The sequence below is a fragment of the Syngnathus acus genome, chromosome 5 (assembly GCF_901709675.1).
Source record: "Syngnathus acus chromosome 5, fSynAcu1.2, whole genome shotgun sequence".
NCBI classification, from domain to species: domain Eukaryota; kingdom Metazoa; phylum Chordata; class Actinopteri; order Syngnathiformes; family Syngnathidae; genus Syngnathus; species Syngnathus acus.
The window spans coordinates 10,467,468-10,486,898 of NC_051091.1; the positions used below are offsets into that span (position 1 = coordinate 10,467,468).

General features: G+C 39.9%; 1 protein-coding gene across 1 annotated transcript; it reads left to right on the forward strand.

Moving 5' to 3' along the window:
- The first annotated feature begins 1,456 nt into the window (after nucleotides 1-1,456).
- Nucleotides 1,457-19,207, forward strand: pparg (peroxisome proliferator-activated receptor gamma). Its single transcript, XM_037251615.1, has 9 exons — nucleotides 1,457-1,647; nucleotides 11,968-12,258; nucleotides 12,454-12,620; nucleotides 13,436-13,574; nucleotides 14,370-14,569; nucleotides 15,855-15,972; nucleotides 16,087-16,271; nucleotides 16,494-16,737; nucleotides 17,759-19,207. The coding sequence occupies exons 1-9, from the start codon at nucleotides 1,566-1,568 to the stop codon at nucleotides 18,004-18,006; spliced, it is 1,674 nt and encodes a 557-aa protein (XP_037107510.1). The 5' UTR covers nucleotides 1,457-1,565; the 3' UTR covers nucleotides 18,007-19,207.
- The last annotated feature ends 224 nt before the right edge of the window (nucleotides 19,208-19,431 follow it).

Below are 19,431 nucleotides of genomic sequence, written 5' to 3' on the forward strand. Positions count from 1 at the left end.
AGGTAACCTTATTGTTTGAATGTTTGTTCGTATGGATGGACGTACTGTATGTACAGACGGGTGGCAAGAAAAAGGATTAAAAAAGGCAGGAAAGAAATGAGTCTTGTATGCTCCAGTATTTAATCATGGAAATAATAAGACATCCAAGCCTTGCCGTATGTAATTTTAGGATTTGTTAACACGACCATCATGGCTGCCTATCAGTTGACTGAGATGATGCCAGGTTGTTTTTAACTTCCACTTGTCACCCATCTCAGGAGTTGATTTATTTTGTAATAAATGGATTGATTGATTTATTTTTGGGAGGCTATATATTTATGGCAATCTAGTAACAAATTTTGTTTTTTGTAGTGACTGTTTATATTTGTAACCGCAAAATAGTGCTTTGCATGACCTGGTGACTGATGACCCTGTTATTTATGTACAGATGATTCATGTTAATAAAGATGTGACTCCATCGTCTCTCAGATGAAATCACACTTGATGGTACCTGCTCAGTTGTGCACCAGATGGCGACATGCGCATGTGGAAAAGTTTTATTGAGGCTACATGACGAAAAGCAATTGTGATTAATGGAACTAGCAAACATGGTAGCTAAGTGGATAATGATGACTAGCAGGATATGTGAGACATACTAGATATCAAAGTCAAAATCCATCCATTTTGGACAAAATAAAAAAATGATGGAATTGAATTATTATGATAAATATATGTATGTAAAAAGTAGTCGAGTAGAGTAGAGTAGAGTAGAGTAGTGTAGAGTAGAGTAGATTGTTGAGGGTTTATGATCGTAAGTATTAAGGTTTACCTTGTTTTTTTTGCAGTTTGCGGTTGAAGGTTTGTGATTAGTAGTATTGAACAGGTTTACAATACTTGGTCTTGACTGTTTACGAGCATTTAAGCGAGAGGAAATCATTCCTAACACACCCAACACCATCGGATTATTGGTTAGGATCATATGTTAGAGGCGTCCGAAAATCAAGCCTTTGGTGACTTTGATCGGAAGGGATGCTCAAGTTTGGGCCTTGTGTTGGTAAGCGTGTATGCTGCCTAACTTGAAAGGCGCGTAGGCGAGTCTTGTGCAAACGGGAAATGATGGAACACTAAAATACCAAAGTATTACGCCCACAGGAAAGAAAAACTGCTGGGATTTATTCACAGGAATTACAGATTAGACAGCAAAATATTCTCGAGGGAACACGTGTAATGAATCCCAATCAGTCGAACTTTATGAAGAGTCTAACTGTGGACTAGTACTAAGTATTAATATTGTTTTTTTTGTTGAATACTGTTGCGGATTATTCCAATCCCATTGTTGAAGTAAATAGTCAAGACTCCTACAATTAGACTGAAAACTTTACCTCTAAATTCCCAAATACCTTAAAAAGTGCCTTCCCTAAGATTTTATCAGTAAAGGTTCCCAGTACCGGAGTTTTCACAACTTGAAAAGCCAACCCGGAGCAAACGAGCCAAACTCGTTTAATTAGATTTACATCGGCGGGACACAGTGACTGCCTGTTGTGTAATTGTGTGCAATCGGCGCTTCAACGGCGTCCCCGAGATGTATGCGAGGAGGAGGGGCAGAGGCTGACAAGAGGCCGGCAGTCGGATCAGTGGAGGCGGCAACAACTGGGAGAAGCCACCGTGGTGAGGAACTGGAGCTCCACGGGGAAGCAGATTTTAATGCATGCATAAATAAAACCGGGTCAGTTATTTTTTGCACAACGGCGTAATAGGTTGTGATTTCTGATTGTATTGGGGGAAAGTTTTTTTTTTTTTTTTTTGACGGAACCGAGCGGTACTTTCAGGGTGGCTTTACCCGTCTGCAACTCACTTGGTTGGGCGAGGCGTCCACCGGGATACGGGGGTGGTGGGTGGCGGTGATGGGTGTCTGGGGGGTGCGGTTAAAGGACGCGCCAGTGGCAGCCAGTCAGGTGCTCCTGGTCCATACTTTGAACGTGACTTTGACATGCAAACACCAGGCAGAGACCTTAACCATCAAGCTGATCGTAGTTATTTAGGTAAGTTTGCTTTATTTGTGTTTCTCTTTCACGTTCATGCGATTCAATTATCTGTCATATAGTGGAGATGTTGCGCAATCTTTTTGTTTTTTTTTTCCAACAGTTTTGTTGAAAGTGTTTGGTTGGTCATCATGAGTCATCACAATGTGGATATGCATGAAATCTGCTGAGTCACTTTAGAGTGGTGATTTTTTTTTTTTTTTTTTTTTTTGCCTTCATGCCAGAAATGTGCTGCTTTTGAAAATATTTCACAACACTAGGGCCACCTATTCAGTGACACTGCTACTATCAAATATTGGGGCCCTCAACCTGTCACCATTCTGGGACCCCAATTTTTGCATGGTATTTTAGGGAAAACAAATCAAACAAAGAAATAAACAATCCACCAAAGAGCCTTCTAAAACACATTTGTGATTTGAAAAAATAAAATTTCAGATCATTATATTCAGAAAGTGAGAAGGAAAGTCACGATTAATCAGGATTGCCCTAAATAATTAAGAAATACATTTGAATAGTAAAAAAAAAAGAAGGGACATTTGAGGTGGATCAAATTGAGAAATTCTGAAATCAGAGTTCTTAATTCACTCAAGGTTTATATGACAAGGACCCTCATCACAAAGTTACTGCCAAAGACATGGGGCATATTTTTACATTTCAAAAGCAGTGATTTCTCCACATTTTGGAAACTTTTGTCCTGAGGTATGTGTGTTAAAGCTACAAATATTTTGCTGAGGATCTCTTCCATATCTACCATATCTACAGATGGACCAGTTGGAACATGCAGTTACAGATTGCAGTTTGTAAAATGGTGAAATATTTCAAGTGTTTCTTTTTTTAAGGTGTTGTGTTTGCATAATTCAACTAAAGGAACTCTGGAGTTAGTCCTGGCAAAGAAAACTTGATGAAGGAAAAAAGCCTCAAAGATTGTGTGGTATAAGGGGAAATAAAATCCCAGAAGGGAAAAAACTAAAATTCATTTGATTAATGTAATTCCATCTGTCCATCCATCTTCTACATCGCTTGTTCTCACTGGGGTGACGGATTTGTTGGAGTTTAGCTGACTCTTAGCGAGAGATGGGATTCACCTTAGATTGGTTGCAAGCCAACTGCAAGACCCTTACAGGAATAGTTTTACAGTGGAAGGAAGCTGGCGCTTGGGGAAAATTGACATTTCTCTGACAGTTGAAAATGTTAAAATTACCAAACAACCAGCCTGTATAAAATATAGAATTTAGATTTTTTGGAATTTTAATTTTTCTTAGGTTTTGCCTAGTAAAGCAGCACTTAAACCAGTCTGTTGTGGCGCTGTTACACAACTGTGTTCATTTTGCCAGAACGTGTCGCAACGACCGGCAGGTGTTTTGTAAAAAGTAGAAAAGGAGCCGTTCAAACTTGCACTGCTAAAAACAGACAATTGGTCCAAATGACGCTACCGTTTCCATTGAAGATGACATCAGCAGCAACATCAAACAATCATTGTTACACAAATGGTTGTTTTTTTGCCAGAAGATTTATTATCACTGTAGTCAAAGTATCCTGTAATAATGTAAACAAAGAAGAAGTTGATTGCTCACATTCATGGAAAATTTTACTGGGTGTTGGTCAGAATAATTAAGAAGAAAAAAACTGAACTGAAAATTTCAGCACTGATGTAACAGGTCTATTTTAAATTAGGGGAACTGATTATACATACTGAGGAATAATCTTTTTTTAGACGAGGTTAAAGGACTCTGAATGATTTGTTGAAACTCTTTATTAGCTCAATTACTACAAAGTGGGACAATTGTATTACATTTTTAATACAGCAGTTTGAATTTTGAAAAAAAAAAAAGAAACATTTTCAGTGAATTGGATTTTTTATCAGCCTTTTTGGGAGAATTTTTTGTTTTAATTGTTGTCATATTTTTCACTGCATTTCATTGCGCGTCAATTATATACGTGAATTTGGGCCAAACCAGTCTCAATCCTCTGTAATTAGCATGGGTTGAAAAAATCTGCCTTGTGTGTGTGTCTGTGTTTGTGTGTGTGTGTAGCGTGAGTGTGGCGTGAGTGAATGACTGAGACTTTGCTCCGCCGTCATAAATGAAGGGAGTGCCTCAGATAGCATCCCATCGTATGTTGATGTCGCCACCTCACATGGCGTGCTTCACTAGACATATTTGCATTTCTATCTCTTCCACAGCGCAGATAAGCAAGATTAATAGAATGCAAACAAACACGTACGCCAGCTGACAAGTTGTGGGCCGTGATTTAATTGTGACAGTTTTTGCGGAAAACCAACCTTTGATTTACTTTATCAGGGAGCATTAAGAGCTTATTGATTTAGTGAAGGTTTAAGGTCGGAGTTTTATTTATTTGTTTTTGGTTTTTTAAAATTAGATGTAATTATTAACAGCAAAGGCTAGTCATGTAACCAATTCCAGTCTTCTTACAACATTTTACCCTGAAAAGCTGATTTTCTTGGAAAAGTGGAATTAAATTTCTCGTACCATAATAATAGCTTCCCTGTTTGACCATTTCCCAGCCAGGGAAACAAAAATTTAGGTTCTGAAGGGGCCACATAACAGGGAACAGACATGGCAACATCTTTACTGGTGCCCAGTGGATTTGGAGTTCCCCCTCTAGGTAATTGCACGCCCACCAGCCCCTTCCAAGTGAAGCTCCCTACTGACTTCCAAAGGAAAGAGCCAGCAAGGAAAGCAAAGGGTCCTCATTTAATGACAGTCCTGACATATAGTGGACATAAAAAGTCAACACCCCTTTTATAAGCCTGTTCTGAGGCCAGTTAGTTCTGATATATAAAAATAAATGACAAAGCAAGAAATGCATAAATGATGTCAGTAATCAATTGGTGTCATAACAACATGAAAATATGTTTTTAAAGTGAAGTATTTCTCTACCAGTGGACTTTAGCATAGTTTCAACAGAAGCAGAGTACAGTAGCCTTTGTTCCACTTTCCTCTCGGTATGGGAATGCAATAATTCAAAATCACGCATTGATTGGGTCAAACCCCGTGTGTCTTCTGGGACTGGTAGAGATTTTGTGTGCCCGCGGCATTACTGAAGCATGTGTTGCCATGGATGCATGACATCTCTCAGTTAATACTTGCCCTGCTCGGGGTCATGCATGAGCTGGAGCCTATCCTAGCTGTCTTTGGCTAGACAGTTAGCCACTCAATGGCAAATTTACCAAGTTGTCAGTTAAATTTGTGAGATGTATTATTCTGATGTATTTTGTCATGGCCTCAAATCTGGCATCATCTTTCTGAAAACGGGTTCACATTCTTGACGGTGATATCTGTAATTAAGACAAGGGGGCTATATTTTCGTAGATGACGTAAAAAACGGCTTCTTCATTTTTGTGCTCCAACGGGTCTAATTTATTGTGTCTGAGAATCTGTTCTTGAGGTTCTTCAAGAGCATAATCCGGCACACCTGACAATTTGGTGACTAGACCTTAGACCAGCTAAAGTTGTGGCGTAATGTGATTTTGGTGGATTTCTCTTGAATGGCCTGGAATGACCTCGTAACAAAAATAATTCATTTTTTGCCTTTCACCAAGCTTGTAATTTAACCGCATAATATCGATTTATCATGGAGACGGTTCTCGTCAATTCAGGACTAAGTTCATTTGGTGAACTGATTCAGATTGACATCTACCTTGAACTTTTGTGTTTTCCAACTCCCATTGCTTAGTTAACGTTATCTTTTGCCATGTTATTGTCTTGCGGACGCAGCCCCCTCGCATCTTTTCCTCAGCATTTCGAGGAACCAAGGCACGAGCCTTCCCGTATTCTACCTCAGGCCATTCTTGCCACGTTATCTCATCTCGCTCCTTCCCATCACGAGACATTGCAGCATTTGGATTAGACTCAGCTCAAAATCAACCTGAATTGAACTTTTGTGACCTCAGCTCAACTATACATTTTGTATACAATACACACAGTCTTCAAGGCCATTTCTCTTTGCGACTGTGTGTGTGTGCCTGTGTGTGACCTTGACGACGTGCGCCACTCCTTCTCCTAATCCACGAAGGAAGTGTTTGTGACTCAAGGGACTCATCAACCATTAACTCATAACTATTTCAAGGAATTGGAGGAAAGTTCACGTCCTCGAATTATTGTGAAAATTACCGTTTCCTATACACACATATGTCAATTCTGAGGCAGTGTCCAGGTAGTCTTGCCAAATTCTTTAATACTGTTCCCCGACCCCTCCAATACACACTTGTGACAATCTCGACTAAAATATGCTTATGAAAAATAGAATACAAATAAAAAACAAGTTGTTCAGTATTAGCCACACTTTCACATTACATGCCCATGCATGCACCTTCTGCGTCCTCGTATATCTTTGTTTGCATTAAGGAGGTGAACTTCAGTAACCCCGCGGTCCTGAGGACACACCTTACGATCCAGTCACGTGTGTATGTGTGTGTGTGTGTGTGTTTGGACCTGGAAAGCTCAATCCGCCCTATGACAATGGAAATGTGTTTTTGTTCACGAGACAATAAATTGAAGCGATAAAACATCAGTCCAGGTGCTCTTACAGTCTCCTTGTTGTTGATGTTTGGAGCCGTTATATATACGCGTTCATCTTTGCCCCCTCTGTATCAAAATAAAAAAAAAAGTGTGTGAATGATTGACAGCGGCAGACCAATGACAGACCGTCTGCCTTGTCGAGTTTTGTTTCCTTAAAAAGTTCAGCTTTTCATAATAACTAAATATTTCCTCTCACTCCTTTGCTGAATGTAAAAGTTACTTTTATAATGTTAAAATGAATTCATTTGGCACTTATGTCATATGTCACTTGCTTAATCAAATAGATGACACGAGTTTTTTTACAAAGCAAATAAATCTCAGATTGACAAAAGTAAATATTTTTCCTTTTGCTGTATACTAAAATCAGTTTGGGTTCACATCAGGTCATCTGGATTGGATACGCTGACATTATTTGTAATGCACCACAAATTTTCAAATGAGAACATTTATTGGGAGATTTTTACTGTTCAAGTGTCAGTGTTTAAAATGGCGGAATGTCCAAGCTCAGTTTCAGATTTGGATGATTTGTATTTGCTAGAGGGCAAACTAATATGAAAACTTAAGAGCTGTCTATCACAAACAAATAGTTGTAAAAATGGAAGTCAATTGAAGACACTGCACTCAAACAAATTGAGAGCCGTAAAGAAGAAAAAAAACGATTGTCATTTATTTCGTCAATTAATCGATGAATCAGATGCCAAAAATCAAACGTGCTTTAATATCCATTTCTTTATTCAAAAAGCAGGACATTATTTCAAAATGACACATAGTAGTCTCCGGTGTCGTGATATTGTATGTTGAGAGGTCGCCGTTGTCACACGGACACCAAGTGACTGCGAGATTGGCGGGAGAGAAGTGCAACCAGAGAGGCAGCGTCAGGTCGCCTGTCAGACCAAAGCGACAGGAAGTTGGCTGCATCTCATGTCTGACACTTCTCGCCCACACTTGCACTTTTAACATTTTCATTTTTATGATATAAATCCTCTTTTTTTTTTTTTTTTTTTAACGTTTGTTCATTCAATGACATTGTGTAAGGCCATGCAGCAAACACACACACTGCTTATAGTATAGATTAGTAATCATAGAGTCATAACCTGAGCACATGATGCTGAGCTGTCTGAACTTCTGCTGAGCCCAGACTGTCAGGGAGAGAAAATGTGTGTGTATGTAGTTCCCTTTCTATCGGTCATCACTTCCTGAGGAAAAGCATGACTGCGTACACGGACACACACACACACACACACACACATACGCAGGCATGCAAACCTCTTCACTGTCAGTTGTTGGCGAGTTAGCTCATGGTTAACATTGAATTGATAAGGACAAACAGGGTGAGTGGAACATTGTGTGTGTGCGTGTGTGTGTGCGAGTGTGCGTGTGTGTGTGTGTCATTAATGTCATTGTAGTGCTTGAGCTACTGTTTTTATACAGTTTATCCTCATTCCACCTTGTTGTGATTTCATGTTTTCATTTGTCAGCTTACTCACTGACATGTTACGCAGGTGGTCTGGTAAAGTTTCCAAGAAATCTACACAAATTTATGATCTTGTTTAATTTGCTGGTTTAGCTCTGTTTTTGCAAAGCTGCTGATTCTAGAGTATATATTTTTTTTTTTTAAGTGTGCAGAAATTCTTCTGTTGATGATTAAACATGCAGCAGAGCAGACTGACCTGCGAAACAAACTTAAGAGTGCAAATGAATGACTTGGTTAACAAGTTAGCCAATTAGTGTGAGTGGTGGTTTGTGATTGACAGGTGACCAATCCAGGGTGTACCCCTCACTCAAAATCAGCCCAGCAAATTATTTGATGTATTGATAATGAAGAACAAAAATCTTCTAGCGGAGTAACTATTAAAAACCGTGTATCATACATTTATTTTACAATCTTTGTCTTCATTCTTACTTTTCTGTTCTGTTGATAACATTGAACAACTGCCAATGTAAACAACATCCCGTATCGTTCCTGTATGTCATTGCAATTAAGAAATACAAAATGACAGTTCTTAAAGTTTAGACCATCCTTCCCTTTTGTGTGATTACAATGTTACACTCCTTTTTTTGCGCATTTTCAAAGCAGTATGTCCTCCCCCTCTTCCCGACCTCCAATGGACCGTGTCGCCCTCCGCTTTCCGATCTTTTCGTAACATGACACCAATCGGAAAGATAAAGAGATCAGACAGTCGGGGCACAGTTTCACTCCGAGGCAATGTTGTTGGTGGTTTCCAAATCACACGTCTTGACAAGCTTTTGAACCCCGTCGCAGTGAATTCAGTACCAACAGAGCAAGTGGGTGCTCGATAGGCCAGACATTTTTTTTTTTTCCTGTCGCACTGATGTTTGATCATGAGTGGGTTAAATTGCCTGAAGTTAACAACAGCCACTAATGGGCTCTAAAATTAAAATTTTTAAAATTGCTTAGACATCATTATAAAATAATATAACATAGACACTGATAAATAACATTCTGTCTTTTGTGGCAGAAGGTCAGCCAGGTTGGTTTGGATGTAGCACGTGAAGGTGTACCGAATGAAGCGGCTGTCAAGTTAAACTTTTCTTTCCCCCCCCCCATCTTAACGATGGACACTTGTGTCATGTCGGACTGACCGTGCAAAAATTAGAACGCTGAGTTGTTTCAAAGGTAACGATTGACGCAGAAGAGGCTTAGTCACTACAAACCACATGCAGTGTGAATTTTTTTATTTTTTTTTTTTAGGAAGTGGCACATCTTGCTACACTTTCCCTTCTCATGCCATATTTATTGGAAAGCAGTGTCATGAAAAAGTTTTTGCATTATTCCTGATTTTTTTTTCCACATGTAATGGTTCAGATCGTAAAGCCATTTTTTTTGTCTTTGGAAGATATTTTAATATCTTAATAATTGAAAACTGTCACCTACTGTGGGAAACAAAACATATAAGGGAGGGAGCAATAACCTTTTCATTTTTACTATACAAGCTAAAAAGTGAACATTTTTGGCCAAAGGGCTAAAATAGCTAACAATGTTTAATGATGAATACTTTGGTGATATTTTGTGATTTAACACATGTAGTAATAGGGTGTGGCAGATATACATTTCTTTGTCGGTTTCATGGCTTGCCTCTTAATAGAGCTAAGCATTGTTTTTTTTATTGTTAAAGGTGAGGCGATAAGGGCAGCATTGAATGCTGCAAAACCGGTTCTTCATTTTTGTCTCCCTTGCATAATACACATCTGGCTTTGGTGTCGACTTCTCTCCTGTGTGTCTATATTGTTCCTTCTTCATGGTTGAATGTATGCGTGGGTGGCGTTTACACCCCTTTCTTAATGCATGGCTGACACATAGACACAAGCAACTACCACACCTACGTACATTCACACCCAGGGTGAATTTATCAATGACAAAAATCTAAGCTGTTCAGTCCTTCATCGTAATTCTGGATCGCCGTGGTTTGTTTTGTTCACAATGAAGTCAAATTTAGACCCGATTGGTAGAATAAGAGAGCAGAACTCCAGCAAGATGGAGCAAACCTGATTTGGACTGTTTGACTTGCTAAAGACAATTGTTTTTATTTATTTTGTGAAATTCTGACAAGAAAATAAATCAAATAAATCACCAGGTTGTCATTTTTGCAACTGCCATTTTGCGTTATGGCTTAAAAGGATTCTTTTTGAAAACCCAAATAGTTTTTAACCTAAAATGATTTAGTAATTGGAAGAAATGAAATTTGTAAATCAAGGTATCACTGAAATTGTGACAGTTGGCTTGACCGTTGGCCTTTTTGTTCTGTGATGTCATGACTGAGACAAAGTCCTCCTACAAGGTGCACCAGTTCTGACATGTGGCAAGCCAAGACCTGGGGCGACACACTCACAAACGACAAAACCACACGTTTCATCTTTTATACCGCTTTGACAGTGTGTTTGCTCGCAGACGCACGCACGTTTCATTCATTCGTTGCATCGTGCGGTCACGGACTCATGAACAGAAAAGGTTGTTATGATCGCCATGTGATTAACGAGATTCTCAAGCTGCAATGCTTTGACTTCCTCATCTTGAAGCTTTCTATCCCCCAAACATGTTTGCAAACTTCGGGCGTGTCTATTTTCAGTACAGATTTGGCCGACAGCCTAAAAATGGACAAATATCCCGCTTTCTCCAGCTATAAATAGTCTGCTTTTTTTTTCAGTTTCTAGAAGTCGCTTCCAAGGTGATGGAAGCTGAAAGTTGCACACAAACACAAAGCTGCAACAATGTTACTGTGATGTGAATTCTAAGTAGTCCTAACCTTGTTGCCGCATTCCAAAGCAGTTAAAAAAGGAAACAATAAGGTCATTGACAAAAGAGGATGTTTTTTTTTCCAGCCCAGAGCTGTGCGATCCATTTTTATAGCTTCACAACCTCCGTCGTCTTATTTTAGTTGTAGCATAATTCAGCTCATTCATTGTTTTTTTTTTTGGGGGGGGGTCCATTCAGACATTTTTTAGCAATGTTTATTGGAAGTTTATTTTCAGACTGTAGGCTCCTATTGATTATTTCTAACCTTTCATCGCAGTATTTCACGCTCTCATAGTTGCATAGGCCACTGTGGACTTTCAATTTTTTTCGTCAAACCAGAAACAAATGACGTCATCACTCCATCTATTTCCAACGTTGAATTTTTAAAATGGTCCTGTTAGAAAAAATTGCCAAACGGGTTCTAAAAGCTTACTTTTCTCAACAGGTTTGCATTGTTTTGCTTTAGGTTGTGTTGGAATATGAAGAGTTGTAGCTCAAAGCTGCACGCTTTACTGTCTCTCTATTGAGTTGTGTTTTTCTCATGAGATATCACTTTTCCGGACCCACTTTTTGTTATAGTCTTCTTCCAAAGTAAGCAGATAAAAAAAATCATCAGTTTATCTTACTGCCACTGCCTTTAAATTGAGTGCTGTTCTTTTCACAGCGCTAGATATAAAAACCAAATGAGTGACGTATTTCACAGGTCACTGTCACAAACTGTTGTTTGTGTATTCTTGGTTTGGGCAACTTCTGAGCAAGCCACCCGAACATCAACAGGAGGTTTGTCTTGTTCCGACTGTGTCCCAAACTCGCTCCCTGTGGAGCAGATAACTGCAGGGATGAAGTCCAATATTCCTATTTCAATTTTATGTATGCACTTTTTTTTTTTCGTGACACAAAACATGCATCGTTAGCACCACATGCATGTGAGCATGTCCACATCTCCCAGTTGACACTTCCTCCTTCTTTTCTTATCTCTTCACCAGCCGCCCCCTCTCCCCACATTCGTTCAATCTTCCATGTTTTACATTCTTTTTTGCTGTTTTTCTTTGAAGCAAGGACATATGCGGTAAACACGGAATTGTTGTATCGGCGAACACGTTAATGATCCCCCGTTTCTCTCTCTCTCTCTCTCTCTCTCTCTCTGTAGCAGACATGGTGGACACCCAGCAGCTCCTTGCCTGGCCCGTGGGCTTCAGTCTAAACGCTGCCGATCTGCCCGAGCTGGATGACAGCTCCCACTCGCTGGAGATGAAGCACCTGACCACGTTGGACTACGCCTCCATCTCATCCTCGTCCTCCTCCCTGTCGCCCTCGCTCATGTCTTCCATGACGTCCGTCGGCGTGGCCTATGACCCCAGTCCACCGCAGGGCGACGACCACCTCACCAACCTGGACTACACCTGTATGCACAGCTACAGGACTCATGCAGACTTGCACAGTAAGTTATAACTGACTCCTGATTTGTGTGAACCAGCGGAGTCCAAAATACGGCCTGGGGGCCATTTGTGTTCCATTCCAGCTTTTTTATGTGCACTGCGCAATTTTGAAAAATTGTAAGAAGAATGTTGTACAGGCCCTGATGATCAATGTAGATTTTTTTTTTTTTTGAGACATCCAAACTTCTTGCCGACAGATTCCATCAAGCTGGAGCCAGAGTCACCCCCGCAACACACTGACAGTCCGCCACTCTCCAAGCTCCAGGACGACGCGTCTACAGCCGCTCTCAACATCGAGTGTCGGGTGTGTGGAGATAAAGCTTCCGGGTTTCACTATGGTGTCCATGCCTGTGAGGGATGCAAGGTAGGACACACTTAAGGAAGAAAAGAGTGAAAACAAAATCACTAAGATTTTAGATTGTGACTCTGGACGTTTGACTGTATTTTTAACTTATTTGTTAAAATAACTATTCGTCTATTCATTTACAATTGTTCATTTAAAAAAAAAATCATTAAAATAAAATAAATAAATAAAATTAGTTTCTTCCCAAATTAGTCTCATCCCACTTTAACACACTTATCGATACATCTAGCCCTGCACCATTTTTGTATAGTTTACAAGTTTAATATTGTTTCATAAAATATGACATTGTTTGTTGCGTACCAAGGCATACTGTAAGGAAGAGTCATTGTTCTTAAGTCTCAAGGGGGGGGGGGCTCACTAGAGGTCAGCCAAGGAGGCAAACACTTTAATTGTTTTAAAAAAGAAAACATTCTTTAATAAGGTGGGGTTTCACCGTCCCCCCTAACTTCCTCCTCCTTTAAATAACACATGATTTTAAAAAAAAAGACAGAGCAGCTGCTGCCGAGGAAGAAGAAGAATGTGGCTTGAATACAATGTGTCCCACCAGAAAGTATCATGACCGCTGACGTATTTCCTAAAGAAGTTATAAGTATAGTAAATGTCTCCCTCTAATAGACACGTCAGTTTCCCATAAGGAAATGAGTCGAAATTGTAATATTCTCACTTCATCCATATTGTTGTTCGCACATTTAAGAGTCAACTGCTCAGTTGCTAACCAAAACAGCTGCCCCCATTTAATCACATTAACCTTTTCAATTAGATCCCTGAACCAAGAACATAAAACGCAACCATAATAATTCTTTGTGTCTTTTAAGGGTTTCTTCAGACGCACCATCAGGTTGAAGCTGGTGTACGATCACTGCGACCTCCACTGTCGCATTCACAAGAAATCCCGCAACAAATGTCAGTACTGTCGCTTTCAGAAGTGCCTGAACGTCGGCATGTCACATAACGGTAAATTGGTTGCCCTCTATTTCTGTTATCTGGGATTGGGAATGTGAGGGATTATTTTTTTACTCAAAATATGCCAAATTTTAACATTTAGCATGTAGCTTTATTTACAGTCACAACTCCAATTTGCCACATTTGGTCTTTTTATTATTTGTATTTAATTTAATAATAACTTCTGATATGCTCTCATTTCTCACATAACTCCATCATCACTCCATATCACATTTCTTCTGTGTATGTGCAAGGCTGTTTTTTTTTTGTTTTTTTTGATACGATCAATAATTGACATGCAGGGTGAATAGACCGACTGATTTGCTTTGTCACCGTTGCGGGCTCGGTGCCCAGTTGTTTGGTTCGTAAAAAAAAAAAAAAGTGGTGGCCATTCACCTCCCAGTCGCACGCAACTACTTGGAATTAAATGAAGGGATGATAAATGACATTTCATTGTCATACTAAATATGCATTAAGGCCAGATTTTCTAACATATAGCATAATTTAATTTGCATGTATCATCATAACGTGTACATAAAAAGTAGAAAACAAACTGACACTGAGATAAGTTTCATAAGATGTTTCATAACATGTTATTTATGTTATTTCATAACACATTATTTATGTTTGCGGCCATAAATCGAAAGTCTACCATTTCATTACCATGAGGGAGAGCAATGGCCTGTTCATCACTACTTGCACTTTTAATCCAAATTACAATTCAGATTGTTGTAATTTGTATCTGTCTGACTTCTAACAACTTCCCGTGTTGTCTTTTTTTTTTTCTCTTCTCATGTCATTTCACAGCTATTCGTTTTGGCCGGATGCCCCAAGCCGAGAAGGAGAAACTACTAGCGGAGTTTTCGTCCGACATGGAGCACATTCACCCGGAGGCGGCCGATCTGAGGGCCTTGGCCAAACATTTGTACGAGGCCTATCTCAAGTACTTCCCTCTCACCAAGGCCAAGGCCAGGGCCATCCTCTCTGGCAAGACCGGAGACAATGCGGTAAGCGGCGCTCTGTCTTACATTCTTCACGACGATACTTTTACAATGGCACATTGTGTATTAGTACTATTTTGTAGAACCTGCTGTTGAACTGAACGGTAAAAATCAAAAACAGGTGTTTAATGCATGAATCCAATTTGCCATTGCAAAGATTCGTATGGGATGTGGCCTCTAAGCTTAGTGTCACATCAAGATTTGTGTCTTCAGCAGGTTGTAATAGAGAAGCTGCAAGTGTCACAGAAAGGCTAGATGTCCTTGGAAATATATAAACAACAACAAAAAAAACACTTGGTTGGTACACAGCAAGTTGTGCAAAAGTGCCACGCTTGCACTAAGTGTTGCTCTAATCGACAAGTGTTCTCACTGGTTTCCACATGTCTTGGCTCTGACCATGCAGTGGTCACGCTGTATAACAGGAAACATGGATCTGCACAAGTTTTTTTGTTTTTATCTATATCCAGATGGCAGAACACACTGTTCAGTCATAACTTTTGTTTTTGTTGTATGTAAACAAAATTTATTGTAATGCAACAATGACTACTGACTGTTATGCTAATCATGTGTGTGATGTGGCGTTGCTATGGCAACTGAACTTTTGAGCACTAAATCGTAACCGATCCTCAGAATTGCAACAGTGAAGATAGTTAAATGCACATGCAGCCGTGATTATTGTGAATTCCTGTGTTGTTACTTTCATAGTGATTATTGAGTTTGGTAGCAGAGAAGCAAGAGTAACAGAAGCTTTATCTGTTGCTTGTTTCTGTCAAGTTCAAGGCTCGTCGGTTAGCTTGTTATGACTGTCGGTGACAGTGATAGCCGCCAAATGGTTCGCAATCATCTGTTTGTTGCCGGGAGTCTCACTGTGCTGATTCTCTAAAACTCTTGTCAAACTCAATTGGACAGGGAGCCAAAACTCAAAGAGCACCTGAGGTCACAGGCCTAACACAATAAAATTTGCTTGAGCAGATTAAACGTAATGTTTTTGAAAATGAGTTTGAATCAAAATTGACAACAACAAAAAAGAGGGAGTGGAGGAAAAAAGTGTGTCTGCCCTGCATTGTGAGACGACTTCAATTTGCGCAATAACTGCCTACCGGGAGTTTGGTGCTCGGCTTTATTGAGTCCCGTTTGTGTTTACACTGACTAAGTGCCAGTTGTGGTGATGTTTCAACGAGCACCATGTTCCTGAACAGTGTGTTAAAGTCATTGGGTCATCTGTGAATCTGCTTCTCATTCCTTCAGTCAGTCATTCATTTATTTGTCTTGACTCTATCGTGTCTTGCAGCCTTTTGTCATCCATGACATGAAGTCTCTAATGGAGGGGGAGCAGTTTATCAACTGCAGGCAGATGCCCATTCAGGAACATCATCAGCAGATGTCCCCTCCTTCCTCCACAAATGGAGGTGAGCCACTTTGAGGGTTGCACCTACTATATATAGCAAAGTCACACAAAGATACATTTTCAAAACAAATAGAGTTGAAGAATGGTACACCCCACTTTTTTTTTTTATACGCAGGTGCTCTTCTGGGGTCGGAGTACAGCTTCGTGGGAATGACGAGCGTCACGGACCACGGAACGACTAACGCCGTCGAGCTGCGTTTCTTCCACAGTTGCCAGTCGCGCTCGGCCGAAGCTGTGAGAGAAGTGACGGAGTTTGCCAAAAGCATCCCGGGATTTGTCAACCTGGATCTCAATGATCAGGTGAGAAGCAAAGCTTCCTCTGGTATTTATTTGGTTTCTTTTTATTTCTATTTATTTATTTATGAATTCATTCATTCATTCATCTATTGATTTATTTTTTTAATTCATATTTATTTATCAATCATTACTACATATGCATGACTCCAGTGCATTTCCACTTTGCTGCTGGAATTTCCCCAATCTCTATTTGGATTCTATTCTGTTCTGTTTTGATCTTCCCAGGTGACGTTGCTCAAGTACGGTGTGATAGAGGTCCTCATCATCATGATGGCGCCCCTTATGAACAAAGACGGCACCCTGATCGCTTACGGACAAATATTCATGACGCGGGAGTTCCTCAAGAGTCTCCGGAAGCCCTTTTGCCATCTACTGGAGCCCAAGTTTGAGTTTTCCGTCAAGTTCAACACGCTAGAGCTGGACGACAGCGACATGGCGCTCTTTCTGGCCGTCATTATCCTCAGCGGAGGTGAGGGGTCTCCAACTGTTTCCGTCAAGGAAGTTTTGAAGTCCTTTGAGGGCCATTCATGAAAAAATATGATGCAATGATTGAAACATTTTGGGTTAGATATTTGAGGGCAGATGAAGGGATTGTAACTTTTCCTCTGAGAATTGCATGGCGGGCCTGATCAAATGCTCTCACGCGTTGTCTGTGGCCTTATGAAGTCTGCCGTCTCAAATATTTACAGTTGGAAAGGGAATGAGGAATTCCTCTAATCAAACAGTGGAAAACTTTAGTCACATTTATAATACCGTAATTTTCGGACTATAAGTCGCGGGTTTTTTTCATAGTTTGGGTGGGGGGGGGCGACTTATACTCAGGAGCGATTTATATACATATATATGGGTTTTTTTTCACTTTTTTGGGCATTTTACGGCTGGTGCGACTTATACTCCGGAGCGACTTATAGTCCGAAAATTACGGTAATTGTAAAATTTAGTTTAGTTGATAAAAGTGTGGCAAGGTGGTAAGATGTCCAGTCACTGCAAAGTTTTTCTTTAGGAGTGTTAAAAGCAAAGCAACTGAGACACACACAAAAATTACGATTTTCATTAACGGTTATTTGGCTTAACATTTGTCGGGCAAATCCAAAGTATTTTGAGTAATGGTGTTGATTAGCATCATGGTATAGGTCAGTCCTTGAACCCGATAAGAAGGCAAGTTCGACATTTAAGTCACTTATTAACTTAAATAGCTATGACATAAAGATAAATTGATCATTTCTAGAATAATCTGATCATTTATTTTATATAGACTTTTATGGCCCAGCGCCCCAAGTATTCATAGTTGCCCTTCACACGCATCTTAGATAAAAATAAAAAATTTCATTTGAGTTAGTCATCCATACATACACAATTGAAATAATTACAGAAAAAAAAATGGTCAAGCCATGTGCAGCGTCATCATGTCAACCATTCATAACATTGTGTACTCTTTTTTTTTTACCCCCACCACGGCCACGTGTCCATTTCACTGTGCTGTTGCCCAGACCGTCCGGGCCTGTTGAACGTCAAGCCCATCGAGCAGCTCCAGGAAACTGTGTTGCACTCCCTGGAGCTGCAGCTCAAAGTCAGCCATCCGGACTCCCTGCAGCTGTTCGCCAAGCTGCTCCAGAAGATGACCGACCTACGGCAGATCGTCACCGACCACGTGCATCTCATCCAGCTGCTCAAGAAAACCGAGGTGGACATGTTACTGCACCCGTTGTTGCAGGAGATCATGAAGGACTTGTATTAGAAATGCGAGGTTGCTACAAGAGACTATTGAGAAAGAGACAAGGAGGAACGGGAAGGTCAAGAGTCTAGACTGTGCACACTCATCCCTCCCGTGGTTCAGCCTTGCAAAACCGCAGCGTGCGGTTCGAATCTGGACCCGAGAGAGTTCCGATTGGCAGGCTGGATGGACTTGCGCTGGGAGGGCAAATGTAACTGTGAACTCCACATGACGTGTTTGTTTGTCTGCGGTCTATCTACACGCTTTCACACACAAAGCACGAGAATTTCCATGATGTTCATCGATGTCATCAAATATAACTTAAAAGGTGCCATCTTGTCAGCTACATCTGAGCGATGAGACAATCAGATTGGTTACTGTCGCATATTTTCAGTGTCAGCTGACAATCAAGATGAACGTGTCGCTATGTGCCTTTGGCTGCACAGTATTAAGCATACTGTACAGTGGAACCTTCAATCTTGCTCTCGTTTCAGAACCACCATTTTAAAAGGGAAAAAAAAATCAATTATTGTATTTAAAAATATGTTTGATATTATTTAAAATATATGTTTATAATGGCCTTTATTATCACGCTCTACTGTATTGTATGAAAGCATGCCAAAGTATCAAAATCAAACAGAATCTAAACCGTTAACAGTATTTGCATTAATAGTTTATACTTCGATTTATTTGACATTGTGCTGCTCTTTCTGGGGGTTGGACACGGGGAGCAATATAATACAAACAGGTGCCTTGAGATACAAGTGACTTGACTTACAAGTTTTTTTACAATGTGATACAAAGATGACATCAGAAGATGCATTGAACAGGAGGAGATGGCGGAGTGATTTTGAGCAAGCAGTAGGAAAAGTCGAACTGTGACTTCCTGGTTGGCTGATACGTACAGTAAGTGCCAAGAAAACTAAGTGCAGTGTGAAAAGGCTTCTTAGATTGAAGTCATAATATATTTGCACACCATTACAGCTTGAATTTTGTTGTTTGGCTTCTGGGGTTTCAACTTTGGAGGTTCCACTGTTCATATATAAAACATATTGTTTAATATTCCAATTTATATGGATGCAGTTTTTTGTTCAAATTAGTTTTGACTCAATGCAGAGTTTCAACCGTGCCTTGTCGATCGATTGTTGTGATGTTTTCTTTAAGATACAAACACAGATAAAGGGATTTGATTGGTTGTTGTAAATAAATCAAGATTATATTCTAACTTTTCTCCTGTGGAACATTGCATAAGAAGCGCAAAAACATTTCCAAAAAAAGCTTTGCTAAGAAGCTCAAATCTTGGAAGCGTGTTTTACGATGGTGACATCAGCGCCTCTTAGCAAATGCATACACACCCCGGTGGTGTGATTGCAACACTCCTTTTTTTTTTTTTTTTTTGTAGAGTTCAAAACTACATTTATATATTTACGTAACTCGCTTTGTTCCGCT

What these genes read in the sequence shown, in the direction of transcription:
- pparg (XM_037251615.1), top strand. Translation starts at nt 1,566, where the DNA reads ATGCGAGGAGGAGGGGCAGAGGCTGACAAGAGGCCGGCAGTCGGATCA. An exon ending in CGTCGGCATGTCACATAACG is followed by an intron (nt 13,575 to 14,369) that starts GTAAATTGGTTG and finishes GTCATTTCACAG; the next exon opens with CTATTCGTTTTGGCCGGATG. An exon ending in GCAAGACCGGAGACAATGCG is followed by an intron (nt 14,570 to 15,854) that starts GTAAGCGGCGCT and finishes CGTGTCTTGCAG; the next exon opens with CCTTTTGTCATCCATGACAT.